General features: G+C 38.0%; 1 protein-coding gene across 2 annotated transcripts in view; it reads right to left on the bottom strand.

The window, feature by feature from the left end:
• The window catches only part of DEUP1 (deuterosome assembly protein 1), a 107,160-nt gene that overhangs the window by 5,430 nt on the left and 74,162 nt on the right, over positions 1–27,568 (bottom strand). The window contains exons 12-14 of one of the 2 annotated variants that reach the window (XM_043876839.1): positions 22,137–22,160; positions 18,590–18,741; positions 12,850–12,964 (exon numbers count right to left, since the gene is read on the bottom strand). The exons of the other annotated variant lie outside the window; for it this stretch is intronic. Of the exons in view, the coding sequence (XP_043732774.1) occupies positions 12,850–12,964; positions 18,590–18,741; positions 22,137–22,160 (291 nt within the window). The remainder of the gene's footprint in view (positions 1–12,849; positions 12,965–18,589; positions 18,742–22,136; positions 22,161–27,568) is intronic. 2 annotated transcript variants of the gene reach the window in all.

Genomic DNA, 27,568 nt, shown 5'->3' with positions numbered 1-27,568 from the left:
GGGTGCACTGCTCAGACGCAATACGACGCCTTCTCCAAGGTCAAGCAATGTTAACTGATCTACTGTATGCATGAAAATACAAATAGCAACTTAGACAAGATGAGCTGGCAGAGGAGTATATTCCAAATGAAGAAACAAGATAAATCTTTATAAGAAGAACTAAGTGATGTGGAGATAGGCAATCTACCCAAGAAAGAGTTCAGAGTAATGATCATAAAGATGATCAAGGAACTCTGGAGAAGAATGGATGCACAGAGTAAGAAATTAGAAATTAAGAGTTAGAAACTATAATTAACAACCAAACAGAGATGAGTTATACAATAACTCAAATGAAAAAATACACTACAAGGAATCAATAACAGAATAAATGATTCAGAAGAATGGATCACTGAGCTGGAAGACAGAGTAATGGAAATCACTGCTGTTGAACAGAAAACAGAATGAAAAGAAATGAGGACAGTTTAAGAGACTTCTGGGACAATATCAAGTTTTGCATTAAATATTAATATTTGCATTAATATTAATATTTGCATTAAAGGAGTCCCAGGAGGAGAAGAGACAAAAGGGACCCAAGAAGATATCTGAAGAGATAATTAGCTGAAAATCTTCTGAGCCTGGGAAAGGAAATAGCTACCCATGTCCAGGAAGTACAGAGACTCCCAAACAGGATAAACCCACAGAGTAACACACTAAGACACACAGTAATCAGAATGAAAAAATTAAAGAGAGAATACTAAAATCAGTAAGGGAAAAGCAACAAATAAAATGCAAGGGAATTGCCAAAAGGTTATGAGCTGATTTTGGAGCAGAAACTTTGCAGTTCAGAAGGGAGTGGCAAAATATATTTAAAGTGGTGAAAGGGAAAAACCTACAACCAAGAATACTCTGCCCAGCAAGGCTCTCATTCAGATTTGATGGAAAGATCAAAAACTGTAGACAAACAGAAAACAAAAACAAAAAACTTTGTAGACAAACAGAAGCTAAGAGAATTCAGCACCACCAAAGCAGCTTTACAAACATTAAAGGAACTTCTTTAGGTGAAAAAGGCCATAACTAGAAACAAGAAAATTATGGAAGGAAAAATCTCACTAGTAAAGGAAAACATAAAGCAAAGGTAGGAAATCACACACACACAAAGCTAGCAGGGAGGTTAAAGGACAAAAGTAGCAAAATTATCTATTTCCACAACAAGCAGTTAAGAGACACACAAAACAATTAGATATAAAAATGATATTAAAAACATGGTAACTGTGAGGGAAGGAGAGTACAAATGCAAGGCATTTAAAATGTGTTTCAAATTAGAGATCAGCAACTTAAAATATTTATATATAACTATATGTAAGGACTGCTATACCTACATATATAAAACTATATATATATACACTGCTATACTAAAACCTCATTGTAACTACAACTGAAAAATCTATGATAACAATACACACAAAAAAGAAAAAGGAATCCAGCCATAACAGTAAAGAGAGTCATCAAATCACAAAAATAAAGGAAATAAAAGACCTACAAAAACAAATCTAAAACAATTAACAAAATGACAGTGAGTACATACATATCAATAATCACCTTAAATATAAATGAACTAAATGCTCCAACCAAAACACACAGACAGTCTAAATGGATCAAAAGATCCAAGATCAAAAGACTGGCATATTGCTGCCTATAAGAGACTCATTTTGGATCTGGAGACACATAAAACCAAGAGTGGGGGGATGGAAAAAGATATTCTATGCAAAAGGAACTCAAAAGAAAGCCAGAGTTGTAACACTTATATCAGACAAAATAGACTTTAAAATAAAGACTCTTACAAGAGACAAAGGACACTACATAATGATCAAAGGATCAATTCAAGAAGTATAACAACTGTTAATATATATATACCCAACATAGAAACATCTCAATATATAAGGCAGACGTTAACAGACATAAAAGGAGAGATGCATAGTAATACAATCTTCCAACAACACAAGAGAAGACTCTACACATGGACATCACCAGATGGTCAACACCAAAATCAGACTGACTATATTCTTTGCAGCCAAAGATGGAGAAGCTGTATACAGTAAGCCAAAACAAGACCACGAGCTGACTGTGGCTCAGATCATGAACTCCTTATTGCCAAATTCAGACTCAAATTGAAGAAAGTGGGGAAAACCACTAGACCATTCAGGTATGACCTAAATCAAATCCCTTATGACTATACAGTGGAAGTGAGAAATAGATTTAAGGGACTAGATCTGACAGACAGAGTGCCTGATGAACTATGGACAGAGGTTCATGACATTGTACAGGAGACAGGGATTAAGACCATCCCCAAGAAAAAGAAAAGCAAAATGGCTGTCTGAGGAGGCCTTACAAATAGCTGTGAAAAGAAGGGAAGTGAAAAGCAAAGGAGGAAAGGAAAGATATTCCCATTTAAATGCAGAGTTCCAAAGAATAGCAAGGAGAGATAAGAAAGCCTTCCTCAGTGATCAATGCAAAGAAATAGAGAAAAACAACAGAATGGGAAAGACTAGAGATCTCTTCAAGAAAATTAGAGATACCAAGGGAACATTTCATGCAAAGATGGGCTCAATAAAGGACAGAAATGGTATGGACCTAACAGAAGCAGAAGATATTAAGAAGAGGTGGCAAGAATACACAGAAGAACTGTACAAAACAGATATTCATGACCCAGATAATCATGATGGTGTGATCACTCACACTCACCTAGAGCCAGACATCCTGGAATGTGAAGTCAAGTGGGCCTTAGGAAGCATCACTATGAACAAAGCTAGTGGAGGTGATGGAATTCCAGTTGAGCTATTTCAAATCCTGAAAGATGATGCTGTGAAAGTGCTGCACTCAATATGTCAGCAAATTTGGAAAACTCAGTAGTGGCCACAGGACTGCAAAAGGTCGGTCAGTTTTCATTCCAATCCTAAAGAAAGGCAATACCAAAGAATGCTCAAACACAATGGCACTCATCTCACACGCTAGTAAAGTAATGCTCAAAATTCTCCAAACCAGGCTTCTGCAATACATGAACCGTGAACTTCCAGATATTCAAGCTGGTGTTAGAAAAGGCAGAGGAACCAGAGATCAAATTGCCAACATCTGCTGGATCATTGAAAAAGCAAGAGAGTTCCAGAAAAAAACATCTATTTCTGCTTTATTGACTATGCCAAAGCCTTTGTGTGGATCACAATAAACTGTGGAAAATTCTGAAATAGATGGGAATACCAGACCACTTGACCTGCCTCTTGAGAAACCTGTATGCAGGTCAGGAAGCAACAGTTAGAACTGGACATGGAACAACAGACTGGTTCCAAATAGGAAAAGGAGTACGTCAAGGCTGTATATTGTCACCCTGCTTATTTAACTTATATGCAGAGTACATCATGAGAAATGCTGGGCTGGAGGAAGCACAAGCTGGAATCAAGGTTGCTGGGAGAAATATCAACCTCAGATATGCAGATGGCATCACCCTTATGGCAGAAAGTGAAGAAGAATTAAAGAGCCTCTTGATGAAAGCGAAAGAGGAGAGTGAAAAAGTTGGCTTAAAGCTCAACATTCAGAAAACTAAGATCATGGCATCTGGTCCCATCACTTCATGGCAAATAGATGGGGAAACAGTGGAAACAGCGTCAGACTTTATTTTTTTGGGCTCCAAAATCACTGCAGATGGTTATTGCAGCCATGAAAATAAAAGACACTTACTTCTTCAAAGGAAAGTTATGACCAACCTAAACAGCATACTAAAAAGCAGAGACATTACTTTGCCAACAAAGGTCCGTTTAGTCAAGGTTATGGTTTTTCCAATGGTCATGTATGGATGTGAGAGTTGGACTATAAAGAAAGCTGAATGCTGAAGATTGATGCTTTTGAACTGTGGTGTTGGAGAAGCCTCTTGAGAGTCCCTTGGACTGCAAGGAGATCCAGCCAGTCCATCCTAAAGGAGATCATTCCTGGGGATCATTCCTGGGTATTCAATGGAAGGACTGGTGTTGAAGTTGAAACTCCAATACTTTGGCCACCTGATGTGAAGAGCTGACTCATTTGAAAAGGCCCTGATGCTGGGAAAGATTGAGGGCAGGAGGAGAAGGGGACAACAGAGGATGAGATGGATGGATGGCATCACCAACTCAATGGGCATGAGTTTGGGTGGACTCCGGGAGTTGGTGATAGACAGAGAGGCCTGGAGTGCTATAGTTGATGGGGTTGCAAGGAGTCGGACACAACTGAGTGACTGAACTGAACTGAACTGAATAAACCTTAAAAGCTTTTTCACAGGAAAGGAAACAATAAAGAAAATGGAAATACAACCTACAGAATGGGGGAAGATATTTGCAAGCAATGTGACCACAAAGGCCTAATTTCTAAAATATCCAAGCTACTTATACAGCTCAATGACAAAACAAACAAAAATCCAAGCAAAAAATGAGTAGAAGACCTAAATAGACATTCCTCCACAGAAGACACACAGATGGTCAACAAACACACGAAGAGCTGCTTAATATAGCTAATTATCTGTTGTTGTTCAGTTGCGAGGTCATGTCCATCTTTTTGTGACCCCATGGACTGCACTGCTAATTATTAGAGAAATGCAAATCAAAACTACAATGAGGTACTACCTCACACAGGTCATAATGGCCATCAACAAAAAGTCTACAAATAATAAATGCTGGAGGGGGTGTGGAGAAAAGGGAACCCTCCTACACTGTTGGTGGGAATGTAACGGTGGAGCCACTGTGGAGAATAGTATTGAGATTCCTTAAAAAACTAAAAGCAGGGTTACTATCTGATCCAGCAATCCCATTCTTGGGCATATATCTGGAAGAGATGAAAACTCTAATTTGAAAAGATATATGCCCCCTAGTGTTTATAGCAGCACTATAACAGTTACAACAGTCAAGACATGGAAGCACCTAAATAATGAACAGATAAAGAATATGTGTCACGCATCTATATACATACACACATAACACACACAATGGAATATTACTCAGGCATAAAAAAGAATGAAATAATCCAATTTGTAGCAACATGGATGGACCTAGAGATTATCATACTAAATGACGTAAGTCAGACACAGACAGATGTCATATATCACTTATTACTGGAATCTAAAAAAATATGACATAAATGAATTCATTCAGAGCAGAAATAGACTCACAGACAGAAAACAAACTTGCAGTTATCAAAGAGGAAAGTGGGAGAGGGATAAATTGGGAATTTGGGATTAACAGGTACAGACTACTTGTGTAAAATAAACAAGGACCTACTGTTTAGCACAGGGAACTATAGTCAATATCTTGTAATAACCTATAATGGAAAAGAATCTAAAAAAAAAATAGACATGCATATATAACTGAATCACTCTGCTGTTCACTGGAAACACTGTAAATCAGTATACTGCAATAGAAAACAAACAAACCCACACTGGCCAAACTTCTTATCTCCATGGGAACCAACTCTTTTGTGCAATCCATGTTCCAACTCCTGGTGAGACCAGACTAAACTAATCTCTAACTAAGATCTCATCCTTATCTGGCCTTCCTCCCCTCCGCTAGCCTGCTTCCCTCATTGCTTCCGCTGAGAATACTCCCTTAGTAAATCACTTTTACAAGAATCTTCATCTCAGGTTCTAGGAAACCTGACTTCAGACCGATCATCTCCTAGATTCTGGCTCGAGTGAGTGGATGACATCAATGCTAGTTATGGAGGGAGAAAGGAAAAGACAGTAAAAGAGGCCCATTAAGGGTAATGTCTTAGTTACTTTTGATTCCCCAGATTCTAGCATAGGTTCTTGCACAATGCATGCTTTCAATAATTTTTTGAATTAATATGTTAATGAAGGAAATATATTCAACTCTGAATAATGCTGAGTTAGAGGTGACTTGGGACACAGATTGTCAAGTAGACAGTGGGATATATCAGACCCAATCTCAGAAGACAGGTGTGGACCAGAGAGGTATATTTGGAAGTTATAGGTAATAATTAAAGCTGTGACTCTGACTGAAATCATCCAAGATCTGAAAATAAAAGAAGAGGAAGAAATGGAAAAGTGGAATCCTGGGGAACACTTCATTTTAGGCACCCACTCCCACGGTCACGTTCTTGACACTGTCGTCAGTGATAACTGCATTACTTACTAATAGAGATTTTATGTAACCCACCTAGTATGCTTCCACTGACTTAGTCTAGGATTCCCACTCTCTCAAATCTCTCTCTCTCATATCTCCCTTTTCTAACTATGCTCGCATTCCATATCCATATGATAGCCATTCAGCAACTTGTCCCTCCCTTTATCCTAGCTCAATGCCAGACACAGGGTAAAACTCAGGCCTAATTAAACTGCTTGCACCAAGCGTGTACCTGAGCGGCTGAACGCTGGGCGAGTGAATGGAGGAGAAATTACATTACACAGGGACGAGTTTCACTTAAAATTCATGAGCGCAAATTCACACGGTCAGTTAGCACGCCCGGCCGTTCTCCTGCGCTTCCCTGTATGCTCACTTCCTTAATCACGGCCACGGAGCCTTGCCTCTTTCTCAGGACCTCACCCCTCCGTGCCACTAGCACTTAGAGCCGTAGTTTAAGCCACACTCTGTTTCAGAGACCCTTCCTTCTACCCACACTGTGGATTCTATTCCGTCTTACCTTCTTAATGACCCTGCTTCTACAAATAAACCTCACCCCTTGGGTCCCACTCCACCTCTTTCACCACCAGACGTTCCTCTCTCTTTACAGATTCCCACTGGAGCACTAAACATTATGGTCTAAGGTTTGTCTTGGGAAAGCTTCTCCATTTACACTCTTCTAAGTATTATCATCTAGTTTGATAGATTTAAGTATCAGTCTCATGCTGATTGAAATGCCCCTTTTTTATTTCGAGCTCTGATCTATTCCTTGAACACCAGATTCACATATCCTATTGCTTGTTTAGTTTGCATGTTTAGTAAACACTTAAGTTTAAATGTCTAACCTGGAAATAATGAATTTTCTCCATTAATACTGCTCCTTCCTTGTCTTCCACATCAGAGAGTGGTGCTACTATGTACCTGAGGCTCAAGCAGAGATCCTAGGAGTCATCTCTGAGTCTTTTCTTTCCCTCATTCTCCACAGCCAATCCACTGTCAAGTCTCATTTGCTCTCCAGAATATCTCCTGGATCCAACACCTCCTGGCTCCACCTCCACCATCTCTTGCTTCCACTACTGAAATAGCCTGACAGTTGTTCTCTCCACTTTTACCTCTGCCCATCTATAATTTCTTTATTTGGTAGTCAAATGGATCTTCAAAAAATTTTAAAAACAGATTATATTCTCTACCATTTGCAACTTTCTCATGGCTTCCCATTGCTTTAAAATAAACTCCTAATAGCTTCCCATGGCCTACTGTCTCTACAGATCTGGAGTTCTCCTGCCTATTTCTCTGTCCCTATTTCATTATATACTTCTTAGCTCCTGACCACTCACTTCCCCTTTTCTGGTTCTCAAACTTAACAAACTTTGTTTTGCCAAACAGATTTGCCCCAGTCATTCCATCTGCCCAAAACTCTCTACGTACAGATTTTTGCAAGGCTGGATCCTTTTTGTTATTTAAGTTTCAACCTAAATGTCCCCTTCTCAGTAATCATTTTCCTAGCCACTTACCCTAAAGTCATCCCCCACATTGTCATCACTTCCTATCACATCATTTGCTATCTTTTCATCAATTTTTATAGTATTTATAACTTTTTGATTTTTTAATTTGTTTCTAGTCATTAACTGTTCCCTCTTTTTTGAGATAAAATTCACATAAACAATAACCATCTCAAAATGAAAAATTTGGTGTGGATTTAGTATAGTCACAGTGTATTAAAACCACAACTCTATCTAGTTTCAAAGCATTTTCATCACCCCCAAAGGAAGCTGTACCCAGCAAGCCTTGCTCCCTGGCTTTCCCGGCCCCTTGTACTCCTGGAAACCACCAATCTGCAATCTGTTTTAATCAGATTTACCTTTTATGGGCATTTTTATGCAATATATAACCTTTTGTGTCTGGCTTCCTTCAGGTAGCATGATATTATCCAGGTTCATCCACGTTATAGCTTGTATCAGCACTTATCTCCTTTTCATGACTGAATAGTCTACGGTGTATACATACTACTCTTTATTTATCCATTCACCCACTGATGGAGTTCCCCTCTTTTTTCACCAGACTGTAGACTTGTCTATCTCATCAATGAGTGTTTAGAACAGAACCTGCCATATAGTGAGTGCTCAATACATGTTTACTCCATCAGTGACTGAGGGGATGATAAACACTAGTAGTTAAGGGGCACGTACAGAAGGGAGAACCTTGGAAGCAGACCGGGAAAGAGTGATCAGAAAGGCAATGGGAGAATCAGTGGAGAATAGTGTCTGAGAAGTCAGAGAACACGCTACCAAGAGAAGAAGATTAAGGAAGATGAGTTCTTTAAACTGTCTATTTAATTAACAACAAGGATGTCATTGGTGGTCCGAGCAGGAACAGCACTGATGCAGAATAAAGAATCCAACAGTGGATGGAAGTCACTGGACTCAGAATGGCAGTCTGGGCCGTGTCTTTCAGAAGCCTCCAGGGCTGCCATCACAGCCAAAGATCCCCGTGCCCAGACCTACAACAGTAGAGAATTTTCTTTCCTGGATGACTCTGTAGTTATGAGCTCCTCAAGTAGTAATGTAGAATTTTAGAGGTGGAAAGAAATCCAGTGTTCATTAAGTTATACAACAGACACTCTTGCATGTCTTTTATGTGCCTACTAGTGCCAGCCATTATTTTAGGTGCTAGGGTTAAAACAGTAAGCAAAAATAGAAAAAAATCCTACTTTAATGGAGCTTAAATTCTAGAGGAAGGAGGCAAACAAAATATGTTATAATAAAGTGCTATGGATAAAACAAAAAACAGAATATGGTGAGGGAGGTGCTACTGTAGGGTAGTTCCTCAGGTGCTTCTGATGAGATGATACTTAAGCAGAAACTAATCATCCTAAAGTCACCTGATATTGGAACAGTGAAGTCACATCACGTGCATGCTCAGTCATGTCCGACTCTTCGTGACCCCATGGTCTATAGCCCACCTGGCTCTTCTGTCCAGGGAATTTTTTAGGCAAGAATACTGAAGTGAGTTGCAATGAAGCCTTTGGCAATTTATCACTTTTTTCCCCCCTCCTGCTGGGTTGGAGTATATGTTTACTTTGGAGTCCTTAAAAAGAGTTTTGTTGATACAGAACTTGCTCTTGGAGGTTCCCTTAGCTTAAATGTAGAAGTTTATTTACTTCATTGTTATGGAATTTTATTCTGTTCAGATAATTTTGGCGTTTTATGTTGCGATGAAACAAAAGAGCATTGCTGGGCTTTCAGTTCAGTTCAGTTCAGTCTCTCAGTCGTGTCCGACTCTTTGCGACCCCAGAGACTGCAGCATGCCAGGCTTCCCTGTCCATCACCAACTCCTGGAGTTTACCCAAACTCTGTCTTTTGAGTTGGTGATGCCATCCAACCATCTCATCCTCTGTCATCCCCTTCTTCTCCTGCCCTCAATCTTTCCCAGCATCAGGGTCTTTTCCAATGAGTCAGCTCTTCGCATCAGGTGGCCAAAGTATTGGAGTCTCAGTTTCAGCATCAGTCCTTCCAATGAACACCCAGGACTGATCTCCTTTAGGATGGACTGGTTGAGATCTCTAAAACTTCCAGAGTTGATGGTTTTAAGTCTTCCTCTTCCACAACAGCTTAACTACTTCTTACTACCAGCAGCTTACTTCTTTCTTACCAACAGTTTCTTACTACCAGCCTCTCCCAAAGCAGCTGACAGATTCCAGAAAGGCAGAGAAGTATTCATGGCTCAAACATTTTCTGTTGTTGTTGTTGTTGTTGTTGATATTGTTGTTTGTTTTTATCATTTGTACCCAATATTGGTATATCATGGACAGGCAGTGAAAAATTACATAATACACTTTGAATACTGTGAAGGTAACTGCAAGAGCACTACTAGTTTCTGATGTAAAAAACCTACATATCTTTGAAAAATGTGATTATGTTCAATAAATCAAATCACAAGGTAGAAAATTTCAGCAAAGAACTGGAAACTAAAAAAAAAAAAAAAATCAAATGAAAATTCAGGAACAGAAAAAAAGTTAACCTACAGTATGAGGCCACTTGCTCAAGGCTGGGGGCAGTGGCTGTTTATGCACAGACAACAACACAGGAAAGAGAACCAGGGTGCGGAATTTAAAACCTTTCCCACCTGTTTTACGAGGACAGCATAATCAGGTACCAAAGCTTGACAAGGATAACAATGAAACGTTACAGGCTAATTTCTCTCATGAACATAAAGTAAAACTCTAAACCAATATGAACAGATCAAATCCAGTGATCAAGTGTGGATTATTCTAAGAATTCCAAGTTGGGTTAACAATCTAACATCAAGAAAAAAAAAAACCACATTAACAGATCAAAGGAGAAATTATATGGTCATTTCAACAGCACAGGAAAAAGCAATTGATAAATTCAATACCAGCTTGTGAAAACAAATATAGCAACCTAGGAATAAAAGGAACTTCTTAATCTTTTAATAAGGAACATGCAAAATATTTACAGCAAAATTATGCACAATGGTGGCATATTGAATGTTTTCCCTTTGCAATTGAAAATGAGAGAAAGATGCTGGCAATATCACTTCTACTGCTTTACATTTACTAGAGGTCCTTGTGTACAATAAGGCAAGAAAAAGAAAAAAAGGTATAAAGATTTGAAAGAAGGAAGTCTAGCTATCATTATTTTGATTCTGAGTATAGAAAATCCAAAAGAATCTATAGAACTGGAAAGCATATATAAATCTAATTGAATACTTCCATGGGAAACGGAACTGAGGTTGTTCCTTGCATCATATGCAAAAATTGATTCCAGGTCTATAATTAAGTTAAAAAAAAAAAAAAGAGCCAAAGCTTCCAAAAGATAACAGATAATATTTTTATAACTTTGGGACAGGCAAAAGTTGTAAATAAGACACCAAAAATATCAAGCATAAAGAAAAATATTTATAAGTATGAACATATTAAAATGAGGAACTTCTGGTTATCAAAACATTCTATTAAGTGAGGAGGCAAGTATGAATGGGAGAAGATATTTGCAATACCTATAATCACCAAAGGGTTTAAATCTAGAATATACAAAGAACTCCTATAAATCAATCAGACAGTTCAATAGAAAATTAGACAAACAGATATCAAATATCAAAATAGTCAATAAATTTATGAAAAGGCACTCACCTCATTAGTTTTCAGGAAATAAGAATTAAAGTCACAATAAGATGTTACTACCCACTGACCATGGGCTTCCTAGGTGGCACTAGTGTTAAAGAACCTGCCTGTCAAACGCAGGAGATATAAGAGATGCGGGTTCAATCCTTGGGTCAGGAAGATCACCTGGAGGAGGGCATGGCAACCCACTCCAGTATTCTTGCCTGGAGAATCCCATGGACAGGCGCCTGGTGGGTTACAGTCCACAGGGTCGCAAAGAGTCAGATATGACTGAAGCGACTTAGCATGCACGCATGCACCCACTGACCATAAAAGTTAAAATTAAGACCAATGTAGTTAAAAACTGTTGGAAAGAATACAGAAAAGGAGAATACTCATAGACTACTTGTAGAACTGTGAACTGACTCAAACAGGAAGAGAGCTTGACAGTAATGCTGAAGCTGACCTTGTGCGTATTCTATGACCTAGCAACTCTGAGTGAGGCGGCTCAGTGGTCAAGAATCCACCTGCCAATGTAGGAGACATGGGTTTGACCCCTGGGTCGGGAAGATCCCCTGGAGAAGGAAATGGCAACCCACTCCAGTATTCTCACCTGGGAAATCCCATGGACAGAAGAGCCGGGCAGGCTACAGTCCACGGACTTGCAAAGACACAACTTAGCAACTAAAACAACAACAATGACCTAGTAATTCCATTCTTAGGTATAGATCCAATGGAAACATGTACACATGTGCACCAAAGGACACTTACAAAAATGTTTTTAGGAAAAGTATTTGTAGTCACCTCTGAATAGGAAGTAATTCAAATGTATGTCAATAGTGGAATGGATAAATTGTATCATTATGGATAAGGGTATCATTATATATGGTATTTATATATAATGTAATACTAATAGAGAAAAATGGATAAACTACAGTCAACAATATGGATACTGACTCTTATCTAACAATGTTGAAACAATGGTGGGAGAACGAGTCCATACAAAAGAGCACACGCAGCATGATCCCATTTATCTAAAATTTACAAATGGCTACAGCCAAGTTATGGCCTTAAACGTCAGGACAGTGGTTATCTTGGCGGGAATGACTGGAAGGGCGTGGGAAGGGGGCCTCTGGAACACTGCTAACGCTCTGCTTATCACTTGGGCGTAGCTGCCCTTCTCTGTTACCTTTTCAATAATTCATCAAGCTGTCCAGTTCTGATTTGTGCATCTTCCTGTATGTATGTCAGAGTCAGTAAAAGAGATTTTTTTTAAACAGTCACAAAAGATCACTTGTAGCTCTTTAAAATATACAGATCTTTGAGGCTCATGGAATGTCCAGAAGTGACTTGCATATTTAAAAGTCACCAGTAATTTCAGCCTGTACTTGAGGTGAAATACTTCACGAAACATTATGGATGCTTTTTCTTCTATAGATAGTCACAGCTGAATTACTTGCAGACCTATCTTGGAGTCATATTCAAAGAGCAATATATTTTTTTAAACTACTGTGTACACATCAGTAATATCAGTATCAGTGTAAGAGTATTCATTCCATAAAGGAAAAACGTAGTAACCAACAATCAGGAACTCACCATGGGGAATACCTCATCATCACTGACCAAAGGGCTGGTTACTTCTTTGGTCTGAAACGGCAAAGCCGGAAGTGGAGGTGTGGCACTTCTGCTTGGCTCACGATCGTGGCTGAATCTAAGAGAGAAGGGCTCGGTGTCATTACTGTTCTCAAGGACACCTGCTTATTTATGGAGCTAAGAATTTAAATGTCTCCAATTTCTAACTGTGAGGAAAGCACAACAAAATATTTGGACTTGTTATCTGGGTATTACTTTGAAAATAATTTTGCTAACAATTTCAATTCCACTTAAAAGACTTAGAACAATTAATAATGAAGCAGGAAACTTTCGTAATTGTTAAAAATATTCTGCCATTCTTATTGCCTATATGGTTTCTCTTTCTGTGTTTTACTGTTTTGTCTCTTTGCTATTTAATTAAATAACATTAAACCAATTTGAGAAAAATTTCGAAGTAGCTACCACGGCTGCCCTTAACAATTCTAAATAAATACTCTTTTTCTATTATCATTTTACTTAACCTCACTGGCTTTCTTAACATAATCATTCTTCTCTTTTTTTTGACACTAGAATAAGTCTCTGTACAATAATAATAATTCTAATTTCTATAGAGCTTAATACTTTATAGTATGTTTTCAATTTACATCATCTCCTAAACTCCTCCACACTTAGTTGTATGACCTTGAGCAACAGGTAACTATATCTACTTGTAACTTTTTTTCATTTATAAAGGGTTGTTATGAGAATTGAACTCCACAGTTTGATGAAAAGCACAGTATAGAATTTGTTGTTTGTACCAAAATATAGGGTAGAAGATTAGACTGAATAAGATGCCAGTGGGATTTTAAATTTTGGTGTGCTGACTAAACAAATGAACAATAAAATAAACAAAAAACCAACTTACCCTAAAATTTTACACAAAAACGTCCTAACGGTATGGGCTGTTTGGAACTAAATAAGTATCTTCTCTGAACATTAATTCATGAAAATGGGGTTTAATCAAAATCATCAAAGACCATGGAAACATAAAAATCATTTCAATGTATTTATTTTTACTAACAATTCAAATTCTCTACAGGTATTAATTAACCATTTTCAAAGTCTTCATATTTTAACTTCACACCGTTCAAAAAATTTACATTATTTTTCTCTGTTCTTATCCAAAGACTATCTATATAGACTTCTTTTATTATGCAAACATTTTCAAAGCTATGCATACAAATAGCAATAAAAGTTAAGTGAGGCATCTGTAAATTAGTACATAAAAACAAACAAAATATGCTTTCCATTTTTACTTATCTTGAAATAGATCTTTTTTTTAATCCATTCTTCCAAACCATAATTACCATGGAAACAGAACAGCAAATTAAACTGAAATAACATGGTTTATGATGTGCAAAATAAAATGAAACATCCCACAATTCAAATAGAATTATAACAATTGCCTTGTACATCTGCATAGAATCTTCAGCTGAACCTTTTAATCTGAATGAGTCCATTTATACTTCAAAGCACAGTGGAAAAAAATAAGATAATTATAGAAGTGGTTCAAGAAATATACATCCCTCTGTAATCTCAATTATACAGAGATTTCAGGGAAAGTATTATTTGCCCTAAATTATCTAAATAATTATCTCAATTATCCATTTTGCTTTGGATGTATAGATACAACTTTATGATCTTAATTACTAAAATTTATATATGAACATTTTCTTTATTGTAAGGTCAATAAAGTGCAGAGAATGAAAGGAAAGACTACATCATGAAGCAAAGCACTTTTGCTTTAAATCATCTTTGTATCTGATAGAAAAGTTCTTCTTCTAGATTACAGCTATTCAAATACTTCATAAAACCACCTTGCAAAAAAATGCTAAGTATATCAATTTAAAAGCTATCTTAAAAATTATTTCAGAAAGCTTTTACTACCATCTCACAAGCTGGTCTATTCAATTAGCTTTTCCATAGACCCTATTCCAAGGCCCCTCCTTACTTGGCCAGGAGGGCAGGAGCCAGCGTCTTTGTTGGAGAGAGCTCTACCCAACTCAAGCCGGCTTGAGAGCCGAGTCAACCGCACAGTTTACAGCCAATCCTGGCCCTCCATTAAGTTTACAAGCCTCCCTGGGCTACATACAGCATGAAACGGGATCCCTTCACAAACTAAGCTAATTTACCACTTCTGGCCTCCCCTTCTAACACTCCACATGACACTCCCTTACTCCATGCACTACCCATTATTTCCTAGCCTGGAACTCTTCAGTTCACTATGTTTTTCTCCTAACTGAGCAAGACCATGGTGCAAAGTGGACTCAGCTTGCTTTTTTGCTTCCAGGTAAATAACTATTCATTCCTTGACAAGGGATCCTGTAGAGTGATTATGACAAATCTGACTTTGTGGTGTTTTAGTATTAGAAACTTTTAATTTGCTGACTAGATCTGAAGCAATGTTATTGATTAGCTTGTGATTACCAAAATCTTTCCAGTACATGATATAATTCTTAAAGCCATATATTCATTTTTAAGTATGAACTGTATATAGAGAGAAAACTCCATATACTACAAAACTGATTTGCCATTAAAATTATGTTATATATTAATAGTTATATATATATTATAATATATAATTATATTATAATATATGTTTTATAATATGTATTTTTACATATTTTACATATAAATTATAAAATTATAATATATAATATAAAATATAATATATTAATAGTTATATATTAATAGTTCTGGATACCACTATTCTAAGTTAGCTTGTAAATGATCCTTAAACTTAAAACTCTGACTGAATTCTAAAAGCGTTGAAAACATTTCCTACCTCATTGCCCGATTCAGTTTCACCTCAGTCACTAGCCTTGTTTGTGTTTCTGGTCCCATCACACTGCTTGCAGGATCTCAGCTCCCTGACCAGGGACTGAACCTGGGCCATAGCAGTGAAAGCCTGGAATCCTGACCATAAGGCCACCAAGGAACTCCATTAAGTTTTTTAAAGTGCTGAAAAACTTTTTCATTGGAAAATAAATCCTTTCAAATATCCTAAAATGCTTCACATTTTAAGTGGATGAGCACAAAAATCTTATCACTTCTAATAGGAGTGAAAAACAACAAAAACTTAGTTAACTTCCAAGTAGACAAAAGATTATTTTAGTAATATATTATACAAATCTTCCTCAGGCAAAAGCAAGAAGGGGTTAAAAATTAGACTACAGACTTTAAAATGCTGTGGAACATTATATTCATATACCTTTATGTAAGAGCTTTTTCCTTTCTAAAATACTTTAATAAGACCTTATTGCATTATCCATTGATATGTAAATATGACTGTGTGCTTTTTGACTATTTTCTTCCTAATAAATACATACAGCTTTTAGTATTTGACTTCACTGAGCTGTGCTGTGAGGGAAGGAAAGGACACTGCCTTTTACACTTGCTAAAATTAATAGATATGTGCTTTACAGGTCTCCACCAGTGAATTCACAGTGTCCTTGCCTCTCAACAATTCTTTCCCCATAGTGGGTTTTACATGGTACTAATTTATTCAGAACATTTGAAATGCTGTTTTCTTTTTTAAATCAGGTCACTGGAGAACACTGAAATCAGACAAGCCATTAAAACAAATTTAATGAAACTTTCAACAAATGAGACTGGCAGGACACAGAGCTCTGCGGTAGGAACCGTCGCCTGAGCTGCTTATTAAGACAGTCTCCTGCTGAGCATTTTACCTCTTACACCGCTCCGTGTCCCCTAGCGCCTTGCTTCTGCTAGGCACTCAACACATTCTGTACTGCCCCAGCAAGCCAAATAATAAAAACACTCTTTAAAAACAGGAAAAGGCAGAGCAACTGTCTTTTTGTTTAAGCAATAACATCTAGTACCTTCACCTAAGGCTTTCCAAGTTCCCAACAAACAAGAATAGGAAACAATGTTCTGCATTAACAGGGATGCAGTACAGGCCAGTGGCTGGAGAAGATATGGTGAAGACCCTTCATAACATCACCAAGGTCCTATTTTTCTCTTACGAGAGAAAAACTATATAGAAGGGGTGGGGATGAGACCCATGGAGAAATGAATCCTTGGGCAGAGAAGCACTTTGTAAAGGGTTTATTCTGTATTAGAAATTATATTCTTACCCCCCAAATCAAGGCTAGCTTCTTCTGGACAGATTTTCAGTCACACTGGCCAGTCCGCATGGGGACACTCACCAGAGAGCTGCCCTCTGGCTGGGGCGCACGCCCCTCATCCTCCCCACATCCCTTGGACTCCTGGGGCACGGCCCGAACATACCGCCCCTGGAGCAGGCTTCTCTCATTGCCTCCCCTGACCACCTGAAGGGCGATTAGTTCAGCACTTCTGAGTGCCTGCTGTTTCTTACACTGGGTTAGAACACATCCTCCCGGCACACACAGGGCTAGGGTGGTGACAGCGGGGGAGGATGTACCACACGCACGGGGATGCTGAGCAGACGTGTCGAGCACGGCCCCTGGGCTTATGGGCTGTCTAGACTGGGCTGCTTGGTGAGCCGGGCATCACCCTTCCCCAACAGCACACTATCTTTAGAGGAAATGTCAGATTCAGCCATTTGTTTATCCACCAAAATATACTTTTTAGGTACTGCGAGTTGGAGAAGTATTCATATTATTGTAAATATTAACAATTTTGTTAGAATAATAATATCAATGATAATGTCTAACATTTAGGGAATTAAACATTTTACAAAGAAATAGGTTTCCTCCTGTAATCCTCAGAAAACCCTTATAGTTATTATCCCTGCTTGTCAGATGGGAAAATAAAGGTTAAATATTTGAATTCCCCAAAGCTGCAAGTATTAATTATTTGTATGTGAAGTTTTCATGCTAAGTATTATGAGCTTTTAAACAAAAGCTGTATTGATGTTAGGTCTGGGCCCATTGATTCACCATTTCTCAGCACCATGGAATGTTAATAAACTTGATATCAAATAAGTTTGGGGAATATTGCACACCATACCTGTTCCTGGAAACTCACAAAGTAATTAGCACATTAATGGCTTTGCAAAATCCTGTAGAAAAGAAACTTGTTTGTTTTGCTGAGCATTTTCCAGTACTGGAAAATGGTGAAAGGACTCCAGAGACAGTTCTGACTCCAAACATATTTTATTAAAGTTGAAGAAATTAGGCAAATGTTAAGGCTGATGTATTTACTTAAATTTGAAAGTAAGACATTTTAAAGAGCCTGGGGATAATGTAGGCAGCAGGTATTGATTTTCCACATGCTTCTCTTCACTCAGAGAAGACCTCTCTTACACATCCACAGGTTCTTGCCTATGAAACGACCGCAGTTTGTCACCACTGCTAGAGTGTCACTATAAAGTGTACATATATTTGAAGTTAAGCCAGACATGCTATCTTCCTGTATTCCTACATAAAAAAAGAGATTACTTTTGCATATTCTGTATGCCACATCAGGTTCTAAGAAAGCTCTGAACTGACAAAAATTCATTTTAACAGTCTACTCATTTCACTGTTATCCTTTGAAAGCTACTGAGACCATAGAATTTCATGTATCAGTGTATCTAGACTATGGAATTGTCCCCATAAACAAATTTTAAGCAGCTGAAGGGAAAGTGTATAAAATTACAATTTGATTATTTAAAAACAAATTTCACTTGAATGTTTGTACATTTATATCCTTATGTAAGTGGAGCCAGCATACCCATCTTCATTTTTACCCCATTTTTATTTGGCTTTGATAGGCATACCTTCCTGCTTCTTCATAGGTATTTTGATTAGCCCATGTTGATTTTCCACTGGCATGAAGTTTTGCGAGATCATTTCGGAGCCTTTCATTCTCGTATTCCAGTTTGTTAATAGATGTATGCCTTGAATGTTCCCTGTTAGTGAAGTCTACACTCTAGAGAATAAAATAAACTATCATTGAAAAAATTGTTGCTTACAAGTGACGCATATTTTCTGTGCATTTGCACACATGTTGGAAAGACCCTTCTATGTAAGGTGAGGCGTGTGACTTTACTCCTGTGTACCTCCTAAATGCCTCTCTTCACCCCCACCTTCTCACAACGCAGGTCCTCAGTGACGGCTGCCACTGAGCACTTCACAAGGAAAGGGATGCCCATGCTCCAGTACAGAAGAGGCTCACTGCCTGCATTACTGTTCTCCGTAGCTAGAACAAATTGCTAGTTTTAAGACTTTCTGTGTTAATACTGTACGCCTCCTAGTGCTAATCGATTAGTAATGGAACTAACATTACTAACAATACAAAAGAATTAACATATCTTTTAATTTTAAAAGATTTTTTTTCACATTAAAGCAATATATGTCATTATAGAAAATCACATATCAACCCCTCACTGTTGGGTGATATGAAAAATTATATATTAATTCCATATGATGGCAGTCTGATTCTGGACCATTCTATACCAGGATCACTAGATCCTGGATGAGACCATGCCAACAACACACAGTCTTGAGCAATGCAGCATCATGAAAAAGTTTCACTGTCTGGTATGGGCAACCCAATGGTTAATGTAATAGAAGAATAAGAAACATATTTAAATCACAACATGAAAAATTTAGAGCAAGATTAAAGATTTCTGATGCTCTTTTAATTAAATGCTGTAAGAAGTTTTTTAGGGAGAGTCTAAACTTTTCTTCTCACAAAATTTTAAAAAACAGGATATATTCTGACATGAAAACTCATGAAAATGCTTTAAACAACCCCATGAAGTCCTTTATAATAGAACAATGATTTGAATACCCATGAATTATGTAGTTGCTGATTAAACAATAGTTCTCTGCTTTCAGAAGATCAATATTTTAGTACAAAAAGCATAACATGAGTAAAATATCTTTTTGAAGCTCCAATTTTCTATGTTTAAAAACTCGTAAGACTATAGATGACTATGGCTTAGAACTGCCATTTTTAAGTTTCTAAATTTAAGGCTTTGAGTGCCATTGCATATGGGCTGGCATGTGATAAAGTCACTCAAAAATTTTTGACTAATTGCACATCTAAAATTATTCATATACTATATTAATATAAATATTGATAAATAAGAATAGAAATGTATATATTAAGCATTAAAAATTCTTACCTGTTTTATGTTTTGCTTCAAAGGACAAATCTGTTCATTAAAACTTCTGTTTACTGCCTAATTATTATGTGTGTGTGTTAGTCACTCAGTAGTGTCCGACTCCTTGAGATCCCATGGAGAATAGCCCAGCAGGCTCCACTGTCCGTGGACTTCTCCAGGCAAGAATACTGGAGTTGGTTGTCATTCCCTTCTCCAGCGTATCTTCCCAATCCAGGGATCGAAACTAGGTCTCTCACATTGTGGGCAGATTCTTTACCATCTGAGCCACCTACACTATACTTTTATAGAAGTTTATAAATCTTTAGAAAGGTCTACTTTTGAATGGAAAAAAAATGCCCCAGGAGGTCAAACATTCTCAAAACAATATTGGCCAATGTGACCTTTGGGAAAGAAGGGTCATTTAAGGTATTTCTCTGCTTGTTAGGCCCTTGCCTTTAGTATATGTTAACTTTGCTCATTTGAGATATACTAGTACAGATAAAAAAGTAATCTATAATCTGCTTTAAAGGAGACAGGATTGCTTATTCTAAAATTTGAGCCCATTTGTGATAAATATAAAGAAGGCAGACCTAATACAATTTTCCTCTCCAAAGGAGAACACTCATGGGCAGATCTGTTTGAAAAACAATCTTGGAAAAGATTCAAAATTTCACTCCTAAAAAGACATCTCCTAGTCAAAATACATAACTCTTGATAGTCTCCTGCTCTGTTACAATTTCATTCAAAAATTTCATATAAAATTAGATTTCACCTGTGACTTTTTGGCCCAGTGTTGGTTTAAAGTATTTAAGAATGATAGTAATGATTTTTTTAAAAACCCACAATTTTCTAAATGTACCATAAGTAAACAAATGTTGTAAGTATGACCTGAGAGAATTACACAGGTGATGGATTTATACAATTTGTATTTAAAAATATTTTCCATTTTCCTGGATAGCATTTTTGGTGCTCTCTCATTTCATTTTTTTTCTAAATACTTTTCCAATGATTTCAAAAATACATCCTCCAGTAGATGGTTATCATGTGAAAAAAGGCACTGATTAAACTTTACCTATGTATTGTTGATGGGTTCTTTTTACAGGCCCAATCAATTTCTTATTCCCTACCCCCACCCCCCAAACTTTAAGGTTTCATAGTTTTAACTGACTTTTCTTCTTGAAATGGTGAAACCTCATGCTGTCTGTTTACCTGGACACACAGTTGGGTTACTGAACTGTCTGAATGATAGTATTTTATAAGAGTACTTTTTCTCTTAAACAATAGACTAACAAAGTATTTCTATAGAAGGGCTGACTTTAATCATGTTTTAAAGTTAGTATATTAATTTACAGCATGTAAATGAATGTTTTAGATGCTTAAAGTTAGTCACAAAATCGTGTCCAACTCTTGGTGATCCCAAGGACTGTAGCCCACCAGGCTCCTCTGTCCATGGGGATTCTCCAGGCAAGAATACTGGAGGGGGTAGCCATTCCCTTCTCCAGGGGATCTTCCCACCCAGGGATCAAACCCGGGTCTCCTGCATTGCAGGCAGATTCTTTACCAACTGAGCTACTAGGGAAGCCTTTTAGATGCTTATGAGGGTACTAATTTTTTAGGTTGTTATTTTATTTAGCAAACTGTATGGATAGTGAAAGGCCAATTAGTCTTAAAAATTACTGTAAGTTCTGAGTTCTGACTAAATCTAATTTTATAACACCTTCCCTAAGTGAAAGAAAATTTAACAAATACAAATATAAGTCTAAGTAAATATGGAATCACAAAAAAGCCTATCATGATAAACTTGATTCTTTGCTAATTACCCAGGAGCAGAATAAAGATAAACCCCTCACTTTTCTCTATATAGTCAAGCTTTTGCACAAATCCATGGAAAACATCTTTTTCAAGGCAACAAACAAAAACACACCAAAAAATATCCAAATAAACCAAAAACCTCTTGCTAATTCTGGTATGTCACTGAGACCAGAGTAAAACTCACATGCCAGGTGGTTAGTTCCATTAGTAAATTTTGCAAAGGAAAATGGGGGTTGTCACAGCCCCAGGTGTGCAATAGGTAAAGTACTGAGTGCAAGACTGCTGTTTCTACTATTGGGTGGGTGTGAACTTTCAACCTTTTTTCCCTAAGTGGAAATAATCAGGGAGCTTCACACTTAAGCAGAAAAGTTATCAAAGCTCTAGTAATTCAGAAATGACCTACCTTCATATCAATAATTCCACTTGTCTAGGAAGGAAAAAATAATTGTTAATTTTAATATTATAGAAATACTACATATTTAGAAGACTTAAAAATAATGATGTAAATATTATGGTTTTTATTGCCTGAGGTAAAATTTCAGCACAAATTATTTAATTATATGCTTACTTATTCATTCCAATTATTTTAGAGAGAATTAACTATCTAATTATGGGATATTAACACATAACAGATATGAATTTTCTTTATGAAATCTTTAAACTATTAAGTGGTAAATAAATGACATAACAGATTATAGCTTAAAAGACACAAGAGTCATACAGAACTCTTTTTTATTATTCAGTAGACACTTGAGATTTTTCTCTTAGGACAATGGCTTGACTATGTTAGTTAGCAAAGTTAATTCCAAATCTTCACATATAAAAAATGGAGAGCAGTTATAGTCAGCTTCCTCTATGGGGGGAGCATGTTCAAGGTGGCATAGCATAGCATAGTATGAAGACCCTGAACTCAAACTATAATAACTCCATACACAGCAACTACCTATGGGAACAACCTGAAGACTAGCAGAGAAGATTCTACATGTCTAAAGATATCAAGAAGGAACCATAACGAGATGAGTGGAAGGGGTGGACTAAGAAGGGTGTAGTCAGAATCACATCCCTGGATCAGCAACTCTCAGACTGAAAGAATACCACCACTGCAGACATCCTCCCCAAGCAGCAAGGGACCTGAACCCCACATCAGGCTCCCTAGCCTGGGGGTGTTGTCCTGGGAAGATGAGCCTCTAGGATGCCTGGCTTTGAAAACTAGCAGGCCTTACCTTTGAGGAAGCCAGAGGGCTACAGGGAACAGAGACTCCACTCTTAAAGAACACACACACAATTTCTCATGCTCTGAGTCTCAGCACAGAGGCAGCAGTTTGAAAGGAGCCTGGGTCAGATGGACTTGCTCATCTTGGAGAGCCTCCTGGAGAGGGGCGTGGCAGCTCGGACAACCCTGGGGATGGAGGTACTAGTGGCAACCATTCCTGGGAGCTTACTCTACCACATGCACACCAGCACTGACAAGCACCATTTTGGAGACCTCCCTTTAGCCTCTTTGTGCCAGAGGTTACCTGCCCCCCAGCTGGCTGGCACCAGTCCCAGGACTTCATGGACTGAACATTCAGCTGTGCCAGGATCTGGCCCCACCCACTAGAGGGTTGACACCAACCTTGGACTTCATAGGCCCCATGATCGGCTATGCTGGGATCCAGCCCCACCCACCAGTGGAAAGCAGGCAATACATGAGGCAGTGGCTAGCAGTCCCCTTTGCAGGGAGCCAGCCCTGCCAACCAGCATGCCCACAGTAGCTGGCCATGCCACAAGAAGAGGGTTTACAAAGCCCACGTATGAGGCAGCCCCAGAGCATATAACTCCAGTGAACACAGGGAGTGTTCTGCGGGGCCCCATAGGATATCTCCAACATAAGGCCACTTCTCCAAAATCAGGAATCATAACCAACCTACCTAGTATGAAGAAATAGAAAAGAAAATTGGGCAAAATGAGGTGACAGAGGTATAAATCCATATGAAGAAGATGTAGGATAAGCAATCTACCCAGTAAAGAGTTAGAGGTAATGATGTTAAAGATGTTCAATGGACTCAGGAGAAGAATGGATGAATACAACAAGTTTAACAAAGAGAAAACACAAAAAACCAAAAAGAGCTTAATAATACAACAACTGACATAAAAAAATACACTACAAAGAATAAACAGTAGATTATATGATAGAAAAGAACAGACCAGTGAACTGGAAGATAGAGTAGTGGATATTACCCAAGAAGAGTTTATGCTGATCCTTTTCAAACTATTCCAAAATACTGAAGAGGATGGAATGCCTCTGAACTCATTCTAGGAGACCAGTATCAGATGATGCAAAAACCAGACAAAGACACCACAAGAAATAGTCACGGGTCAATATCACTGCTGAACATAGATGCAGAAGTTCTCAACAAAATGTCAGCAAATCAAGTTTAACAATACATTAAAAAGATTATACACTGTGAGTAAGTGGGATTTATCCCAGGGGTATATGGATGGTTCAATATCCACAAATAAATCAGTATGACATACCACATTAAAAAATTGAAGAATAAAAGTTATATGATCATCACAATAGATATAGAGAAAGGTTTTGACAAAATTTAACATCCATTTATGATAAAAGTTCTCCAGAAAGTAGGCATAGAGCGAACATATCTCAACATAATAGAGACCCTATATGACAAACACATAGCCAACATCATATTGACAGTGAAAAGCTGAAAAGTTTCTCTAAGATTAGGATCAAGAGAAGGATACTCATTCTTGCCACTTATTTAACAGTACTAGGAGTCCTAGCCAAGTAATGAGACAAGAAAAAGAAATAAAGAGATTTCAAATTGGAAAGGAAGAAGTAAAACCATCAATGTTTGCAGATGACATGAAACTATATATAGAAAATCCTCAAGATGCCACCAAAAAACTATTAGACATAAAAATTAATTCAGTAAAGTTGCAGGATACAAAATTAATATACAGAAATATTTTGCCTTCCTATATATTAACAGTAAACAAGAAAGAGAAATTAGGAAAACAACCCTATCTACAATCACATTAAAATAATAAAATGCCTAGGAATAAATCTACCTAAGGAGGTAAAAGACATATACTTGGAAAATTATAAGACACTGATGAAAGAAACTGAAGATATCACAAACAAATGGAAGATATGCTATACTTATAAATTAGGAGAATTAATATTTTAAAACTGACCTTACTCCACAAGGCAATCTGTACACTCAATGCAATCCTTATCAAAATATCAATTGTATTTTTCACAGAACTAGCAGAAATAATTCTAAAATTTGTTCAAAAACACAAAAAACGTTGAATAACCAAAAAATATTGAGAAAGGAGAACAAAGCTGGATGTTTCATGCCTCCCTGAGTTTGGACTGTTCTACAAAGCAAAAGGGGGCGTGGGCAGCAGGGGATGAGATGGTGAGATAGCACCAGCACCCAGTGGGCGTGAGTGTGAGCAGACTCCAGGGTACAGTGGGGGACAGAGGATGAGATGGTGAGATAGTCCCACCACCCAGTGGGCGGGCGTGAGTGTGAGCAGACTCCAGGGGACAGCGGGGGAGAGAGGATGAGATGGTGAGATAGTCCCACCACCCAGTGGGCGTGTGTGTGAGCAGACTCCAGGGGACAGCGGGGGAGAGAGGATGAGATGGTGAGATAGTCCCACCACCCAGTGGGCGTGTGTGTGAGCAGGCTCCAGGGGACAGCAGGGGAGAGAGGATGAGATGGTGAGATAGTCCCACCACCCAGTGGGCGTGAGTGTCAGCAGACTCCAGGGGACAGCGGGGGACTAGGACCCTGGCCTGCTACAGTCTATGAGGTTGCAAAGAGTCAGACATGACAACAAGAACAAAGCTACTGTAATTGAAACAGTATGGCTCTGCAGCAAAAACAGTACATGGACCAATGGGACAGACTAGAGCATCCAGAAATAAATCTACACTTATATGGTCAATTAATTTATGACAAAGGAGGCAAGAATATACAATGGGAAAAAGACAGCCTCTTCAGTAAACAGTGTTGGGAAAATGGACAGCTACATGCAGAAGAATCAAACTGAACTACTCTCACACCATGCACAAAATAAACATGGATGGATTAAAGACTTATATGTAAGGGCTTCCTTGGTGGTCCAGTGGTTAAAAATGGCAGGTCTGCCTGCCAATGCAGGGGACATGGATTCGATCCCTGGTCTGGGAAGATTCCCAGACGCCCTACATATCTTGGGGCAAGATTCCACATATCTTGGGACAACAAAGCCTGTGGGCCACAATGACTGAGCCTGCGCACCTAGAGTCCATGCTCTGCTACAGAAGAAGCCCACATGCCCCTGCTAAAGAGTAGTCCCTGATGCCCCAACTAGAGAAAACCCACGTGCAGCAATGGAGGCCCGGCATGGCCAAAAGTAAATACATAACCCTTAGGAAAGACCTAATGTGAGACCTGAAACCGAAGAACTCCTAGAAGAAAACACAGTATACTTATCAACACTGGTCTTAGTGGTATTTTTTTGGATCTGTCTCCTCAGGTAAGAATAAAAAAGCAAAAATAAACAAATGTGCTTGCATCAAACTAAAAAGCATTTGCACAGGGAAGGAAACTATAAACAAAATAAAAAGGCAGCTTAAGGAATGGAAGAAGATATTCACAAATGATACCTCTGATGAGGGCTTAATTTCTAAAATATATAAAGAACTGATACAACTCAACATTAAAAAAAATCCCATTAAAAATGAATAGAGGATATGAACAGACATTTTCCAGTGAAGACATACAGATGACCAAAAGATATGAAAAGATGCTCAACACTAATCAGAGAAAAGTAAATCAAAACCACAATGCAACCATTTTACACTTGTTAGAAAGGCTATCATAAAAAAGACAATAATTACAAGTATTGGTGAAGATGTGGAGAAAAGCAATGCTTGTGCCCTATTGGTGGGAATATAAGTGATACCGTTTCTATGGAAAAAACTATGCAGTTTCCTCAAAAAATTAAAAATAGAAGTGTCATATGATTTAACAATTTCACATCTGTGTATTTATCTAAAGGAAACAAAAAGACTAACTTGAAAAAATACATATATCCCAAAGTTCACTGAAGCATTATTTTCAACAGCTGAGATACAGAAGCAACCTAAGTGTCCATCAAAAGACAAATGAATAAAAAATGATATGGTGTATATATACAATGGAATATTACTCAGCCACAATAAAAAAATGAAATTTTGGGGGGACAACATGGATGAATCTAGAGGCTATTATGCTATGTGAAATTAGTCAGACTGAGAAGGACAAATATATAACCTCACTTATATATGGAATCTAAAAAACAAAACTAAACAGACTCGAGGATACAGAGGACGAGAGTTGCTGGAGGGGAGGGTGCTGGGGGCGGGTAAAATAAGTGAAGGGGGTTTAGAGGTGCAGACCTCCAGGTATAGAATAAATAAGCAATCATACGTACTATGTAGCATATGGAATATGGTCAATAAAACTGAAATAACTTTATATGGGACAGATGGTTACTGAACTAATGTGGTGATCATTTCATAACACACGCAAATGTTGAATCACTATGAGGTACACCTGAAACCAACATAATATTTTATGCCAAGTAAATTTCAATTAAAAAAAAAAACACCTTCCTAGGCTTCTCTGGTGGCTCAGTGGTAAAGAGTCCACCTGCCAATGCAGGGGACATGGGTTTGATCCCTGTAAAGAGTCCACCTGCCAATGCAGGGGACATGGGTTTGATCCCTGATCTGGGAAGACCCCACGTGCCACAGGGCCACTGAACCTGAGCGCCACAGCTACCAAGTCTGGGCCC

This window comes from Cervus elaphus, chromosome 2 (assembly GCF_910594005.1).
Source record: "Cervus elaphus chromosome 2, mCerEla1.1, whole genome shotgun sequence".
In the NCBI taxonomy this organism is placed as follows: Eukaryota; Metazoa; Chordata; class Mammalia; order Artiodactyla; family Cervidae; genus Cervus; species Cervus elaphus.
Note: the sequence above shows the minus strand (reverse complement) of the source record. Positions and strands in the feature narration are given on the sequence as shown.